Source organism: Pristis pectinata, chromosome 11, assembly GCF_009764475.1.
Source record: "Pristis pectinata isolate sPriPec2 chromosome 11, sPriPec2.1.pri, whole genome shotgun sequence".
NCBI classification, from domain to species: Eukaryota; Metazoa; Chordata; class Chondrichthyes; order Rhinopristiformes; family Pristidae; genus Pristis; species Pristis pectinata.
Genome location: NC_067415.1, coordinates 28,185,367 through 28,203,559, shown reverse-complemented (window position 1 = coordinate 28,203,559; position 18,193 = coordinate 28,185,367). Strand labels below are relative to the sequence as shown.

General features: G+C 38.2%; 1 protein-coding gene across 1 annotated transcript in view; it reads right to left on the bottom strand.

Annotated features, from left to right (window-relative positions):
• The window catches only part of atp8a2 (ATPase phospholipid transporting 8A2), a 371,705-nt gene that overhangs the window by 244,058 nt on the left and 109,454 nt on the right, over positions 1–18,193 (bottom strand). The window contains exons 7-9 of the mRNA XM_052026103.1: positions 10,682–10,727; positions 9,122–9,162; positions 4,793–4,866 (exon numbers count right to left, since the gene is read on the bottom strand). Coding sequence (XP_051882063.1) covers positions 4,793–4,866; positions 9,122–9,162; positions 10,682–10,727 — 161 coding nt within the window. The remainder of the gene's footprint in view (positions 1–4,792; positions 4,867–9,121; positions 9,163–10,681; positions 10,728–18,193) is intronic.

Genomic DNA, 18,193 nt, shown 5'->3' with positions numbered 1-18,193 from the left:
TCACCTCATCTCAACCATGGGGTCGAAGCCTGCTTTAGCATTAGTTATAGGACTCAGTCCTACCTGGACAGCTGCCAGGGATGTGGAACCCAAGGTTAATGTTCCCATTTTACTTTCCACAGTAATCATCTCCACTCACTGCCAATGCCTTCTCATCTACTCAGGTCTCTCCTCACTTCGACTGATTCTTTCCCCAGTCTATCCTCAAATTCTACTTCAATCTCTTCCCTGCATTCAACATTAACCTTCTCCCCAATCCACCCAGATCCTTTCCATTTCTCTTAACTCTTCACAGCCATTCATCCCTCCATATCTTCACATCATAATTCCATCCCCAATGTTTTGTCTTCCCCAGTGATTATTTTCTACCCCTCCACCCAATCGGTTGCTAAAAACTCCACTCAAGAAGGTCGGAGAAATGACAGAGGAAAGGCCGCTACCCACCATTCCCTTTCAAAAGGGGTTTCTATGTGATTTCTATGCTTTGATTGTTGCACATGGTAGAATATCAGGAGCCTTATGGCCTGGCCATTGTCACTTCCCATGCACCATCTCTTCAATGGGTGCAAATAAGCATTGGAAAATTTCCTTTTTCTTTTTCAATCTTTTTATTAGTTTCCAAATTAATACAGATTAATATACAACATTGATGTTTGTACATGTAATACAAAGAGATCAGGAGAACAATCATGGCATAGATAATCATAAAGAATAGTAAAATATAAAAAAAAGTGTAGATCCCACGATCCCTTAGTAAATGAATATAATATAAAAGAAAGAAAAAGATTTATTGTGTATATAAAAGAAAGGAAAAAAATCCCCTATCAATAAGAAAAATTATAAACAATATATCAAACCAAACTGAAAAAAAATTAAAGAAAAAAGACTGGATTGAAATTTCTCAATAGAAACAGAGCAATATTATGTCAGAAAAGTTTCCAACCCAAGGTCTTTACAGATGGTGTTACTTGACAGAACAAAGGGTCACTGATTTCTTTTCTCTCCCCAGATGTTGTAATACAAATTGTGCCCTGCCTGAGATCACCTAAATCAACAAGGAGCAAGGACTGTACCTGATAATGTAATATCCTTTCAAATTTAGTTCTTAATATTTAAATCTATGCCCTAACTTGAAAAGCCACAAACCAACCAATCAACAACTAGATTGCCTGTGGTGTCATTTTTTTTGAAAACACTTGATGATTCTCTGTAGGAGTGGAAAGGCCCGAGTTTGAGGCCTCTCTTTATTCTCTCCCATTGGACAGTATCTTACCTTAGGTCTACACCCCACTAATTCACTTCCAACACAAGTCCTCTTAACTAATATTAACTACTTCGAGTTCCTCACTCTTGTTAAAGACTTACTTCCCTACCAGTTCTGGTATTTATTACATCTTATGCAGTGAAAGGAGATATAGAACATAGAACAGTACAGTACAGCACAGCACAGGAACAGGCCCTTCGGCCTACGATGCTGTGCTGAACTAATTAAACTAGTTATTAAATGCCTAACTAAACTAATCCCTTCTGCCCACAGAATGTCCATATCCCTCCATTCTGTGCACATTCATGTGCCGATTTAAGAGCCTCTTAAATGCCTCTATCACACTTGCCTCCACAACCACCCTGGCAGCACATTCCAGGCACTCACCGCTCTCTGTGTAACAAAAAAAACTTGCCCCACACATCTCCTTTAAACTTAGCCCTTCTCAATTTAAATGCATGCCCTCTAGTATTAGGCATTTCAACCCTGGGAAAAAGGTACCAGCTGTCTACTCTATCTATCCCTGTCATTATTTTATAAACTTCTATCAGGTCCCCCCTCAGCCTCCATACTCCAGAGAAAACAACCCTAGTCTGTCCAACCTCTCCCTATAGCAGATGCCCTCTAATCCAGGCAGCATCCTTGTAAACTTCTTCTGCATCCTCTCCAATGCCTTCACATCCTTCCTAGATCAGAAATGATTAGAGTTTTATAAAGCAGCAACATAATTTCCCAACTCTTGAACTCAGTGCCTCAACTAATAAAGGCAAGCATGCCATATGCCTTCTTTACCACCCTATCAACCAGTGCAGACACTTTCAGGGAGCTCTCAACTTGGACCCCAAGATCCCTCTGTACATCAACACTGTTAAGTGTCTTGCTGTTAACAGTGTACTATCCCTTTATATTTGATCTCCCAAAGTGCAAACTTCACACTTGGCCGGATTAAATTCCATCCATCATTTCTCCGCCCATATCTACAACTGATCTATATCCCACTGTACCCTTTTGCAATCTTCTACATTATCCACAAAACTACCAATCTTTGTATCATTTGTGAACTTACTAATCCACCCATCCACATTTTCATCCAGGTCATTTAAATATATCACAAACAGCAGAGGTCCCAGTATGGATCCCTGGGGAACACCATTCGTCATGGGCCTCCAGTCAGATTATGTCCCATCAACCACTACCCTCTATTTTCTAAGGGCAAGCCAATTCTGAACCCAAACAGCCAAGTCACCATGGATCCCATGCATCTTAATCTTGAGGATGAGCCTCCCATGAGGGACCTTGTCAAACACTTTACAAAAATCCATGTTAGCAAGACACTACTTGCCCCACACAAAGTCATGCTGAATGTCCCTAATTAGGCCATGATTTTCCAAATGTTCATAAATCGTATCCCTAAGAATCCTCTCCAATAGCTTCCCTACCACTGACGTGGGACTCACTGGTCTATAATTTCCAGGATCATCCCTATTTCCTTCGTGAACATAGAAATAACATTAGCTACTCGCCAGTCTTCCAGAACCTTGTCTGTGGCTAGAGAGGACACAAAGATCTTGGCCAAGGCCCCAGCAATCTCATCTCTTGCCTCTCTCAATAACCTGGGTTATATCCCATCAGGCCCTGGGGACTTATCCACCTTAATGTTCTTTAAAACAGAACAGCACAGCACAGCACAGGAACAGGCCCTTTGGCCCACAATGTTGTGCCGAACCAATTACATTAGTAATAAAATGCCCAACTAATCCCTTCTGCCTACACAATGTCCATATCCTACCATTTCCCTCACATTCATGTGCCTGTCTAAGAGCTTCTTGAATGCCCCTATCGTATTTTCCTCCACCACCACCCAGGCAGCGCATTCCAGGCACCCACGACTCTCAGTGTAAGAAACATCGCCTTTGAACTTTCCCCCTCTCGCCTTAAATGCATGCCCTCTGGTATTAAGACATTTCAATCCTTGTAGTTTAGTAGTTACAGGGACTTTAGAAGAGTCTGATTCTGGCAACAATTACGAAGGACCAGGAGCTTTGGAATATAATAGTAGAACGTGAGGCTTGAGAGCACTGAAGATATAGGTGATCCTGGGAGTACAGAGGATGTTGTTCTACAGCAATTATGACTAAGAATGCAAGAGATTGGGAAAATGAGGATCTGGATTATACCAAGGGTTGTAAATATTAGGGGACCCAACACCACCTCTTTCTTCATATCAAAATGCCCGAGCATATTAGCACACTCCACACTGATCTCACTATCCCCCATGTCATTCTTCTTGGAAAATACTGATGCAAATATGTTCCATGTTTCCACCTTTATATTTATTTTCTCATTATTATTTCCCATACTGCTAACACCAAGGAAACCCTGATTGAATTTTTCCTATTCTCTTTTTCCATCCGCAGAGCTTCTACAGTCCATTTCCAGCTGGATTACTCTTATACCATGTCTCCAATCTCTATCCAGTCTTGGTCATACTATACTGGTTCCTGCAATTCTCCTAATACTCATATTTATTACTATTCTTGGCAACATCACAAACTATTTTCTTTTAATCTAACACTATCTTTAACCTCTTTTAGTTAGGATGGATCATTTTTGCTACACTGTTTTTCCATTTCTTAATGAATGTATATTTGTTGAGAATTACAAAATATTTCTTAAAACAGTTCACTGCTCAGCTAATTTCCCAAAACCTTGGCCAATTTGTCCCTCATACCAGTGTAACTGGTTTCTTGTTTAAAAGTTCAAGTTGCACGATTCCAGTTTAACAGCCTTATTCTCAAACTCAACTTGATTCACCCTTAAAAACAGCCTGCTCCAGTTTGTTCCACCTGAAAACTCTTCTCATCGTCCAATGTTTCTCCTTTTGTCTTTCCTTCCATCACAGAGGGAGAGCAGCCTTTCACAACTTGTTCCCTCCAGATTTAAAACTTACCCTGAAATCATACTTACATCGCCCTAGACACTGCTCTGCGTCAATTTCCCCTTACTGAAGGAGTCTTGGAATATATTAAACTATATATAAAATAAAAAATATAAATTATATATAAATTATATGAACAAGCTGCTGTTACAGCTGGAGCAGGTTGTTATATTTCACTGTGTACATTAGGTGGCGCTCATACATGGATGACATTCAGGCACACTGCTGAAGCCGAGGGGGTGACTCAACATTCAGCACTGGTACTGGGTGACAGAGGTGTCCATTTTTCCTTAAACATCATTTTGAGTAGTACCAGTGTTAGAGATGAAATTTAAATCCAGAAGTATAAAATCATAATCCTCTCTGATTAAATACAGAGCTAGGAATATTGCTAAATTTTTGAAATTGGTTCAGAGCTATTTTTGTACCCCTTAAAAGGCTCAGTTACATGGCAGGAATTCTATTTGGTTCCACTCAGAGCTGCTAAAAAAAATTCCATTTAATTACAATACCAAAACAATTACAGTATTCAAATTGTTGCTTTTAAAACCTTCATTCAGAACAACGAGCAACCTCAGAAAATGCCCAACCTGGTGGAGACAATGATAATGTCAGCTGGAAGACGTTGCCCATTTGTGACCATCACAAAATCCCCCACCGCAACCTGCAAAACATTGAACAAGTTGGCACTTGAAGCAGCAGCAGGCAATAGAACACAATACAAGCTACAGATATCAATAGTGTTGTCATTAATGGCAGGCTTTATCTTTGTTCTTTATGCCGGTCTTTCACAGGTATTTAAATAAATAACTAGACAATCAAAATGTCAAATACCTCTTTTAAATAACATATTTCCCCAATTCCTCATTTCCTAAAATATATGTAACATCAAAAACAGAGTTGCTCAATGTTTGCGAGATCACAAGACTTAAAAGCTCTACAATAATTCTAAAATCAACTAAATATATACAAAAACTTGTTAAGACTGATGGCCTTGCTAGTTATGTCATTAGGAAATGTGATAACATGATGCTGTATGCCACTGCTATTATATCTCTGCCAACTCACTTCCATTTTGAAGTCTTACTATATTCAATCTATTTACCTTTCCCCATTACTCAGCAACGTAGAAATTAACTTTCAGCTTTATTGTGAAGTGTTTTCTTGAGAGCTTTTAATAAAGACTTTAGATTTGCAGCTTTTAAATAAGCATTTTATTCTGTGGCTTATTTTACAATTGACAACTGTTTGCAATGTTGGAGAATTTTGCCTGAAGGTGAGACTTCAAAATGACAGACAATGTTCTTTATTCCAAATGAACCCCAATTCAATAAGTCTTTCTTTCTCTTTCCCCAGAACCAGTTTTGGAGAGAAACAGAATTAAGTTTTCAGGTCCTCATTTCCACATCTCTCTCCATTAATTACAGACTGCATTTTTTTCAGTGACCTAGATTTATCACATAAATTCCATTCTTTATTACAAGTACACTACTTTAGCACACCATATGACTGAAACTTTTTAGAACAATTACTTATTTTCTTTTTCAGGAGAGGATTTAATCTAAATTACATGAGGTGGCAGAGTCTCACAGCTCCAGCAGCCGGAGTTTGATCCTGACTTCCAGTGCTGTCTGTGTAGAGTTTGCACATTCTCCCTCTAACCATGAGTGTTCCCCCCCAGTGCTCTGGTCTCCTCCCACATCCCAAGGATGTGTTTGTTAGGTTAAATGGCAACCAAAATATCCCTAATGTAGGTAGATCGTGGGAGAATTGGGGGGGGGGGGGGGGTGACAGTGTTAATGGACATGTGTGAGAGAATTGAGAAGTAGGTAAACAGGATTGATGGGATTGTTCTGAGAGCTGGCAAAGACTTGATGGGCTAAATGATCTCCCTCACCACAAGGAAACACAAAAATATATAATACTTTAATACTTAGCTGGCTCACACTGATTTTCCTGGATTAGAACAAGATAGTATTCATGATAATAAGCAGTTCAGATTCACTTCCAATGTTCACATGGGGGCACCTATCCTCTCAATTAATATTTTTTAAATGTTCCCAAGGTGTAGAAAGTCAAAGAATAGAAACAAAACATCTGGATATTAAACAAACATTATTTCAGCCCTCAGTCATCACAATCTAGCAAGATGAAAAGCGATGAATACAGTGCATGCAGCCAGTGCTTTCAAATGCGTTGTCAGTTTTTGCTACAGGCTCTCATCAGCAGCCACCAAGTTTTTGGGCTTTTCAATTTGAAGCAATTTTCAGAGCAAATGACAAAGGGAGCTTTTCAAATGTACAGAGCATTCATTTCAAATGCCTAAAAATCAAAAGCAATGGGAAAACTAAGGAATAGGAAACTAAAATAATTCATTTTATCAAGGTGATAACAACTTCCATCTGATGTGGTGATCATATACACCAGCACACTTACTCCAAACAACCTAGCTCCACCCTTCATTCTTCACACAGCCTCAAAAGGAATAATGGTTATATTAGCAATTTAGTTAGCAAATGAATACTATCATTAGTTCATCAACCCAAATAAACAAAACCTCTAATATCCACTGGCAGAAGGATTAAAAAAAACATTGCTGCTTTCCCAGGAATTTTCATAATACCCCACTGAAGTTAGGCCAGGAGACACGATGAAAATTTCACATAAATAGGTATGCCAAATTTGATTATCAGTGGCATTTGTTTCAATGATGAGGCCTTCCACTCTGGTGCCCCTGAAATGTCCTCCTTCTTCCCAAAATGTGGCTTCCACTCTACCATAGTGGCTGGAGCTTCTTTTTCTTCATTTTCTCTATTTCCCTCACTTCTGTTCTCATTCCTCTCTCCCTGGGATTGAACGAAGATGGAGTTCCCCTGATACTCACCTACCACCTTATCAGCCTTTACATTCATCATATCATCCTTCACAATTTCCGCCAGCTCCAACAATGATCCCACAAGCAATCACATCTTCTCTCCTGCCTTTTTTGCATTTCACAGGGACAACTCACTTTGTGACTCCCTCATCTGCTCTTCCATCACTCCCCATCCTACAGCACCTTCCCATGCAACCCGAGATACAACATCTGTCCATTCACCTCTTCCCTTCCCATCCCATCATCCAGGCACCCAAGTGATCACTCCAGGTAGAGCAGTGATTCACTCGCACTTCTTCTAGTCTAGTACAGTACATACAGTGTTTACAATGTGGCCTCCTCCACACAGGAGAAACCAACCCAGATTGGATGATCAATCTGCGAAGCACCAGCTTTCAGTCCACAGGGGTGACCCCGAGTTTCCAGTTGTATGCCCCTTTAACTCTCAATCCCACTCCCATTCCAACCTGTCTGTCTGCAGTCTCTTCCACTGCCATAGTGAGACCCAATGTAAACTAGAAGGACATCTCATCTTCCATCCAGGTACTTTGCAACCTTCTGGAATGAGCATTAAATTTTCCAACTTCACGTAAATTGCTCTCATAGCTTCCCATTACGATTATGTCCCTTTCTCACTGTTTCTTTAAAATACCTCACTAACAGTCAGCACTCATGCTCCTCATCACCTGATCTATTTTAACCTTTCTCCAGAAAGTCTTTCAGATGAAGGGCCTCAACCCAAAATGTCGACTGTCCATTTCCCCTCATAGATGCTGCATGACCCGCTGAGTTCCTCTAGCATCTTGTTGGTTCCTTCAGATTCCAACATCTGTAGTCTCGTCTGTCTTTCCACAGATGCCACTTGACTGGTCTAGTTTTTCCAGCATCCTTCTTTTTGTTGCAGATTCAAGCATCTGCAGTTTAATTTGTTTTTCATTTGATAGATGAAGTTTGAAAATGGATAGATCTCATAATTTATTCATTCACTACAATTTAAAGGAACCAAAATGCTTCATATGGTTGCTAATTTAAAGTCATATCCCATGATACTTGCACAATGCTCTTTTCACCTCAAAAGTACATGAGAGGGAATGGTGTATATTATCGAGAATTAAATAACAGACACTGCTTAAATATACTGAATGATAGACTTGATACTTTTACCTCTATTTTCCTTCAATTCAGGTTGAAAATGCAAGCGAATCAGAAATAAAATTTCCCTGAAGAAAAATCCCTATACTTAACTTGCCATAACACTATAAATACTTCAAGCAAATAAAGTTAATCCTTTACATTGAACAGGTTTTTAATGTTGGAATTTATCTTTCAAGGTTAGTTATCAATTTAAATCTAAACTCAACAACTTTTTCTCTATATTTTACATAACTTATTGTCAGCCAACCGCCTGCCTGCTGTTAAGCACTGGATAATGATTTACCCAAGGAACAGATTTAAATGAATTGCCGAATATCATACCCAGAGCTTCTGCACTGACTCTCTTATAAATCCTTTGTTAGAAATGTCAGTATTTTTCAAGTTTTGCAACAAAAACTGTGCAGTAATAAATTACCTATAATCTTCGCACAGGCTGACAATATACTGATCAACTATTACAATCCTGGTAAAATTTCTCCAAAATAAAACAAGATAGAATATTATACGAGTAGAAAAATAAGTTATATTATACACTACTGATTTGTAATGTAGCCTTAAGCTGGACCTTTGGTCTAACTTCATGACTCAAACCGCCATTTAGATTGAGCATTACAAAGTTTTTGGAAATCTGATTGATATCCAATTATAATTCCTACTGCACAACCGAACAAATGCATCACTAACCAGCAGACCCACCTCCTCTCAATATAGCAACTAATATTAGATAATAGTGTTAAATATTGGTGGGAATACGACAAAAGCCACAATACTTTGTATTAACTTTGAGACTATTTAATTGCCAGGTCTGAAAGTTGAAATTAAAATGAGTAAAATATACCCGATTTCTGTAACAACCTTTGAGAACATTTTGTGTATCTAAATCACATACCTCTTGCCAAATAATGGTCTCCCACTTGCCATCTTTTAAAACTGGAAAAAGAAATAATCTTTATAATAGCAACTAGGGTAGAAAACTTAGAACTTTACTTTTTGTTTGATCTATTTAAACATTCAAATGTCATTACAATTCATATGAAATCCTGCAAGATAACTATCCAACTAAAGCACATCTTAAAAATCAAACTGAATAATGGATTTCCATTAGGGCTTTAGGAATATTTTCACCATTTCATTTACTATCAAAGCTGCAAAATAATCTTTATTACGAGAATTTCTTTTTAATCTGACATTATCAGGTCAGAGTGGGAGGAATGGCTGGGTGCTAATACTTCATCAGATTAGGTGCCTCCCTGCCTGCTTTCCATTGTCAGTGGTCAAAGTTTTCTACCCATTTTAAAGGTATTAATATCTTAGGACATATACCAATTGTAAATCAGATTAGTTTAATGACTCTAAATGCACGCACAATAACATAGGGCTAAAGGACATCAGTGGAACAATTGGGAATACACTAGTTTTGAAGTTACTGTTTTTTCCACCAGGTCAAAAATGATCAGATTAATTAAGTCTAAGTGTTACAAGTTAGCACAGTGAGAATTCAAACTTTGGGCTCCTAATACAGTTATTTTAGAAAATAACTGTATTTAGGAATGATATGTCAGCTAGTTCAGTCAATGATTACAGGTTATCTCAATACTATTTACAGGAAGTTATTGTTCACCAATGGCTGAAAATTCTCTTTTATAAATGTTAGCGACTGTACTTGAATTTGATGCACTTTGACAAATTTGCCAATACACAAAGGTCTATATAAATTCGCACTCATTTTCTTTTGTCCCAAAACTAACAGCATAAGCTCTTGAAAGCCCTTTTTGTTTAATTAGGGCATTCAATTTAATCCTTACCCAGTGGTCCCATGTCCTTAGCTGAATTCATGAACAAAATTTTTCTACATTATCAAAACAAATGGCAAATCAGCAGTGAACAATAAATATTTCAACGGTCACATTTACTGTTCAATTATTGCTAGAGTTCTCTAACAGTCTACTTCAGTAATAATCCCAAAACAAAAATATTCTCCATTAGACAGCATCCTTCTAATTAAAAGTATAGTTTAGAGCAGGATAGCACACCCAGGCATCACATACAACAGGAACTTTTAACAGTTACTAATGCAAAGTTTCATTCAAAAAATATTTGTTCATCAGATTGCAGAACTCATTAGATGCAATTTTCATATTGACTTTAATATTAATATAACTGTTAAAGATATCTCAAAAAGTCATATGGAATGGATTACAGAAACTTTCACAGTTCATCGTCATGCTAGATGGTTTGTAGTTGAACTTTAAATTTAAAAAAACTTTTTGGTAAATACTCACTCATGTCAGATATCAAAACTGACTGAATCTGACAGTGATCATCTTTGTGATCTACATTATCCATTTTTGTTAAAATGGCAATTTCAACTTTGGTCTTACAATAAAATGCAAAAAAAAAGTATCCCTCAAGCATTCTGATTCCAGTGTTTGTTTTCTCAAGCACTTACCTTTGATTTTCTTCTTGTTGACATTATTATCAGCTTTATGTCTTTTCTATAACAAAAGAAAGCAAACAGAATTCAATGCTTCAAAAGTAATATAATCAATTATAACCCAAGACTCCTTTGCGACATGGGACTACGTACGAAATAAACCGTGCATCACTAATTCTGTAGAATAAGAACAGAAAATGCTGTCAACCTTCAGGAAGTCAAGCAGCTTATGTGAAAAGAGAAACACAGTTAATGTTTCAGGTTGAAGAAAGTGAGAAAACAAGTTAGTTTCAAGTTAAAGAGATGGAGGGCGAGGGGTGGTTATGACAAAGGAAATATCTTTGAAAAGGTAAGGCCAGGGTTGCTAAGGTGATTGTGCTATTTAGGGAGCCCTCCCCTTTCAGCATTAAAGACTGTTCCCTTTGTGACTCCTGAGATTGCTTTCCCATCTTCACCAACTGCTCCTCTTCTTGCTACTGCAGGAAATGCAATACCTACTCTTTTATCTGTTCCCTTGCCTCCATGTGCACTTCTTCCAATCTACCATACTGCATTCAGTGATCACAACATTCAGTCCACAGAGGTGACCTTGAGCTTCCAGCTGTCTGTTACTTCAATTTGCCATCACAGTGCAGGAGATTGGCCGTCTCCTGCACTGTTCAAACATGACCCAACATGAGTTTGAGGTACAGCACCTCATCTCTTACTGACTTTGGGACTCATTATAGAATGCAACAATTTCAGAGAACGCACTTTTTTCCCCCCTTTGTATCAGAACTGGCAAGTTCTGTTATAACCTCATCCCATCTATCGTCTTAACTTTTTTTTCTCTCCACAGACACTGCTCACACTGTCTCCCCACTACCACCCCACCCCTCCCAATACACACACACACACACACACACACACACACACACACAGCTTCACAATCAGAAGTACCACCTCATGAACCCTGGTCTCTCTCCATCAGAGATATTCCATTTGTCCCATTACTCCTCTATGCAACTTAAAACCAACTGGTTTTCTTACATTCCCAGTTCTGACAAGAGGCTTTCCACCTGAAATGTCAACTACGTTTCTTTCCACAAATGCTGCCCAACTTGCTCAGTGTTTCATCATATTTTTGTCCATTTCTATTTCAGATCTCGAGCATCTACAGTGAATTACAACTACCCACAATGGTTTAATGTTGTTTTTCCAAAATAACACAGCGAAATACCTGATTGAATAGCACATTGTGTCCAAAACAAAATGACCACAAATTTGCCCAAAGCATTTCCTTAGCACGATAATTTTCATGTAGAATCAGATTCATACACTTGAGATATTGTACACCAGTTTTCTTCCACACCAACATTTCAAAACCTGTCACCTGTCATTGTTGGGAACTATCCTTCATATTTGAATCCCACCTCTACCTTATCTCTTCCCTTTCTTTGCTCAAGTCTTTAAAAGGACTATGGAGAATTAAATGTCTCTTTCTCTCTCAAATCCCAATTAATTACTACACAAATCAATATTTTTGTGTTGAATATTACTGAATAGTGGTTACTTGGGAATGCATCACTAATCTCTGATGCATTTGAAAACATTTTTGGTATGGTAAAGATGAACAAATGTACCCACATGCAAAGAATGCACATAGCTGGCTAATCATTCAATGGGCCATCACATGCATAAACTGTGACCAAGTTATATGCTGTAAACTAAGCACTTTGATTTTACATAGTAAATCAAAGACCGAGGTGGAGATAGCCCTCAGCTTTGTACCTTGTTCTTTTTATACTAAGTGTGTAAACTAGTTACATGAATAGTCCATGTCAGCCTACAAAATTTAAATAGCTCTTAAAATTTAGATTATAGTGCATTTATTGGCTAAAGCATACTCAACATGAGGAACACAAATACTAGTTAAGAGCTCAAAATCAGTCCACATCACAAAGTAAATGCTACAGGTATTACAAACACATTCATATACAAACTTGTATATTTTCCACAAGTTGATGTTTCATTTTGCTGATGCCAATCTCAATTTAAGCTAATTTTTAAGTCTCCCTCTGATTTAAACCACAACACAAATGTATATTGCCAGATTTCACTCACAATGTGACATACAAAACATTTTCAAATCTCTTCCATAAAATATTAAATACTAACAAAAAAATGATCAGCAATAATACAAGTTTCAAAGTATTCAATGTCACAACTTCAACAGCATTGGGTGCTCAACTGAGCATAAAACTTAAACTGATAATTCACCAACCCTATGCAATCAGGATTTCATCTTGATTTTTCAGTAAAAAACTGAAATCCAAACCACTTTGACAAAGCTAAATGCTTCATATAAGTTTTCATTGTTGTCTTGCTATCAAGTATATTTTCCATTGTGACAAGTAAACCATTACTACTTGGGGGGGGGGGGGGGGGAAGGAATTAAAAAAAACACTTGATTAGATTAGACCATTACATGCGTAAATCCAGTGAACTAATTCTTTCCAATAATTTTAGCAAAAAAATAATGTTATGCATTGTTCTGGCAACTGCTGGCCCTCAGAGAGCCACACTAAAGGGATTGATAATTTATATAAAATTTTTGATGATTAATTTGAAATTCATACAAAAATGTGAGAAAGCTTAGATTACTTTTTATCTTGGTATTGTATTCGTTCTCATGTCCAAGGTAGATGAGGGTAGGGCAGTAGATGTTGTGTATTTGGACTTAGCAAGGCCTTCGACAAGGTCCCACATGGTAGGCTGGTCTGGAAGGTTAGGTCCCACGGAAATTAGGTGGATTCAAAATTGACTTGGAGGTAGGAAGCAGAGGCTGATGGTTGAAGGTTGTTTCTGGCAATGGGGGCCAGTGACTAGTGGTGTGACGCAGGGGTCAGTGTCGGGACCCTTGTTATTTGTTATTTATAGAAATGATTTGCATGTGAATGCACAAGGCTTGACCATCAATTTTGTGATTGACACAAAATTAGGTGGTGTTGATAGTGAAGAGGGTTATAGTAGATTACAAGGGGATCGTGATCAGTTAGGGAAGTGGGCCAAGGAGTGGCAAATAGATTTCAATACAGGTAAGTGTGAGGTGATGTATTTTGGAAAGTCAAACCAGCGTCGGACTTTCAGCATAGTATGAATAGTAGGGCACTAGGTAGTGTAATAGAACAGAGGGACCTAGGAGTACAAGTGCACAGTTTGTTGAAAGTGGCACCACAGGTATAGAGGGTGCTGAAAAAAGCATTTAGCACACTGGTCTTCATCAGTCAGGGCATACAGCATAGGAGTTGGGACATTATGTTGCAGTTGTACAAGTCATTGGTGAGGCCGCACTTGGGAATACTGTATACAGTTTTGGTCGCCATGTTACAGGAAAGACGTAGTTAAACTGGAAGGAGTGCAGAAGTGATTTATGAGGATGTTGCCAGGACTAAAGGGCCTGAGTCATAGGGAGAGGTTGGCCAGGCTAGGTCTTTATTCCTTGGAGTGTAGGAGAATGAGGGGTGATCTTATAGGAGTTTATAAAATCATGAGCAGCATAGATATGGTGGACGGCAACAGTCTTTTTCCCAGGGTAGGGGAGTCCAAAACTAAGGGGCATAGGTTTAGGGTGAGACAGGAAATACTTAAGGAACTTTTGGGGCAATTTTTTCCCACACAAATAGTGGTGAGTATATGGAACAATCTGCCAGAGGAAATGGATGAGGCATATACAATAGTATCATTAGGATCAGTACATGCAGGGGCAGGGCTTGGAGGGATATGGGCCAAATGCAGGAAATTGGGACTAAATGGGTAGGCACCATAGTTGGCATGGACTCGTTGGGCTGCAGGGCCTGTATCCGTGCTAAAAAAAAATAAAATCACTCATTTCCAATAATGAGACCACATCTGACGCAAGCTATTCAAGTAACTCTTCTGTGCAGGAGATAATATCTCCAGGGTTAGCAAATGGCTCTCAATTATGGTAAACCATTTACTAATACACAGGAAGTCTGACATGCTCTACTACAAATTTTGAAGCTACGGACATATTGTCAATACAAGGAGAATACAACTACTATTGTATATATAAATGGAAGTACCATAGCAAAATATTAAGGAGCACATTATTTGAAATTGTAACTAAAATCAGTCTACCAGTGTTTACTGAAAACATTTGGTCATTACTTCAAATCTGGCTCTCCCAGCAGCTCATCCTGCAGTCCCCTCCACTTACATGGGCCACTGGTAGAAGGCCAATCTCACTAGACCTCTGGACCCTGGCATTCAATGGCATGATTTGAACAGTGACACGAGTACACATGGCCCTGTCCCTAAAGCAAGCAAACCAGGGTTCAGGGTATTGCCCATTGTAAAAATCAACAAATGATTTTAAAAATTACTCTAATTTTAATAACTGTTTAAAAATAAAGTCAACTAAAACCACATTAAAACACTTCAAACAGTTGTTTTGAAAAAAAAATCCTTTTCGCCTCCTAAATCTTAGCCCAACTACTCCATTGAAATAGATGGGATCTCCAATATTGGTCCAAAAAATAAATGGCTCCATAGGTAGTCCAGCAGCATAGTGGACAAACAGATTTAGCCCTCCAAATCTGCAAGTCCTAGAACCACTGGCAGCAGTCAGCAGAATCCAACCCTAGATCTTTTATTCAAGTCACTGACCTGAATTATTAACTTTGATTCCTTCCAAGCAAGCTCTTTGACTACCTGAGTATTTCCAGCATTTTCTGTTTTGACTTTAAATTTCCTGCATCTGTAGCATTTTGCTTTTGAAATAAAGACACTTTAATGTTTGCTGTTTCTTAACGTTGGAATTCAAATATTCTTACAAAGAATACAAAAAAGTTCTGTTAATTCTATTAAAGAGATATTGATGGCAGTGCACAGTTCAGTTAGGACAATTACACAGAATGCTAATGGACAATTACTCATAATGCGATCTAATTTCTGTTTGTAAATTCAATTTGTAACCATCATAATTTGTATATATTACTTTAATGGCTTTTCAAATACATCAATCTTGTTTGGTTTCCATATGCAGCCTACTTCCAGTCATTTATTTTGAACTTTGAGAGATGGCTGCTTCCACTTTAACTATTTAAAAAGAAATAAGGAAGACTTCCCATTTATCGCCAAAACAGATTTTCCTAATTTATCGTTCTGTAGCTGTACTGACAGAGATTGCAGACTGAAATTGCTGAGTATATGAGAATATTTCTGGCACTGAAAAGTGAGAAAAAAACGGACATGATCAATTGATTGCATTGCTGTAGCTATGTAACATGAATTTTCTCTCAAAAGTTTTAAATAGTGGCAAAAAAAAAGCTGGTGAAAGCAGAAATAAAGCCACAAAAGAGGTATAATATTTTAAGCAGGCATCAATCAAGCACCATTGACAAATCTACGCACAATCCTTATGGTCACTTATGAATCTAGAAATCAATTTAATGAATCCTGATGCACAACTATACAACAGTAAACAAATGGCATCAGACATTAATTGTGCTTAGGCAGCATTAATGTTTTTTTTCCCCAAAATAGGTTATGCAACAACCTCAGTCAGATTAAAATCCAATTTTACAATTACAATTATCTTTAATGGCAAAATCCAGATAAGATATTTAAACTAAATATGGTAGGACATTCAATATGGTAGGTCTACATAGCAAAATACCAGGTCCTGCTTTAAATTCCCATCTCTCAACACGTTTCCTAATACAGGCGACTCTGTCATACGGTTGTTTGAGTAGCAGAAACTCACGCATCCAAAATTCACCCTTATGAAATTCTTAAATCACTACCCAAAAATCTGTGCTACAGAATAAAATTCACTCTTAGAATCAAATTTGCACACAAATTCCATCTTTAACTCATGTGTGGGTGATGTGGCCTTGCGTTATGGAATGGTTTTCTGGGAATGCAACCCCCACCCATAACCCAGGGGGTCGACTGCATGCAACAGCTAATAATACTGAAGAATAGCAGCAAGTACAACATCAGAAATGCTTTTAAGAACACATCCTTATTGTATTATTCTGCTTCCTTTTTTTTAATCTCCATCCCTTAATCAGTAACTATGATTTCTTATCATCCAACTGAATTTATATCACTTCATCGTAAAGAGGGGTATGGATGATAGATTCTACTTTTTTTAAGCTTTGAACCAGTTAAAAATTACATTAGAGTTCCTTTTCAGTTTTCCTTCTCCTAAAGGAAAGTGCTTTGGTATCATAGCCGACTGGAAAACTGGAAACTCATTACACGTAGAATTACATGGATACCCGTGATGTTGGTAAAAATAGCAGAATTATTACAAATTGTATTCAACTTGGTTTTTCTTCAGTATCAAACTTTTAAAAACAAATGCAAAGCCCAGGCTTTCCAAGCAATTTTGCCAGATTTGCAGCATTTACCTCTGCAGCAGCCACCAAAAATCAAGATTCCCTCAATTCCAGTGCTTTTCCATGGAGCAAGTTAGGAGTGTGATGGAATACACTCCACTTGCAAGGATGAATGCAGATTTCACAACACTCAGGAAGTTCGACTCCATCAACCAGTTAACTGACCACCCATTCATTACTCTAATGTTCTAGAGACAGAGTTATACAGTAGAGAAACAGGTCCTTTGGCCCAACTAGTCCACAGCAAACAAGTGCCTACCTGAGCTAGTCTCATTTGCCCATATTTGGCCCACACCCCTCTAAATCTTTCTGATCTATGTACCTGTCCAAATGTCTTTTAAACATTGCAATTGTACCCACCTCTATCACTTCCTCTGGCATCTCATTCCATATACACACCACCCTCTGTGTGGGGGAAAAAAATGCCCTTCAGGTCCCTTTTAAATTTTTCCACTCTCACCTTAAACCTATGCCCTCCAGTTTTAGATTTCCCATATGCTATGAAAAAGACGTGGACAATCCACATCATCTCTGCCACTCATGATTTCATAAGCTTCCATAAGGTCACCCCTCAGCTTCCTTTGCTCCAGGGAAAAAAAAGTCCTGGCCTATCCAGCCTCTCCATATAACTCAATCCTCCAGTCCTGGCAACATCCTTGCAAAGCTTTTCAGCAGAATGGTCTGTCTACAAAAGAGGCAGGTAGAAAGATTGAGGCAGTTAGAAGGATCCAGACAGTAATTCTGGAGGAGCCTCAGCCCTTACCCTTATCTAAAAAGGTGGAGACTGCAGGGAGGATGTGCAAGCTGTCAATAGCATGATGGCACAGAAGGCCTTGCAAGTGAGAGGAGAAAGGAAAAAATGCAGTAGTAACAGGGGATTATTAGGGGAACAGACTTGGAATATAATAGTACAGGCAACCCCCACATTATGGGGGGTTGTTCTCTTAGAAAATGGTCTGTACCATGATTTTCTATAATGCAAAGCTGCATCAGCTGCGCAAGTGTCAAGAAACACGAGTTGCAAAAAAAATGTGTTATATTGATTTACCTTTTTTTTTTAAACAGGAACAAATTCTGCAAGTAGAAATTTTATTCCATATCTCAAATCTTTGGGTAGTGA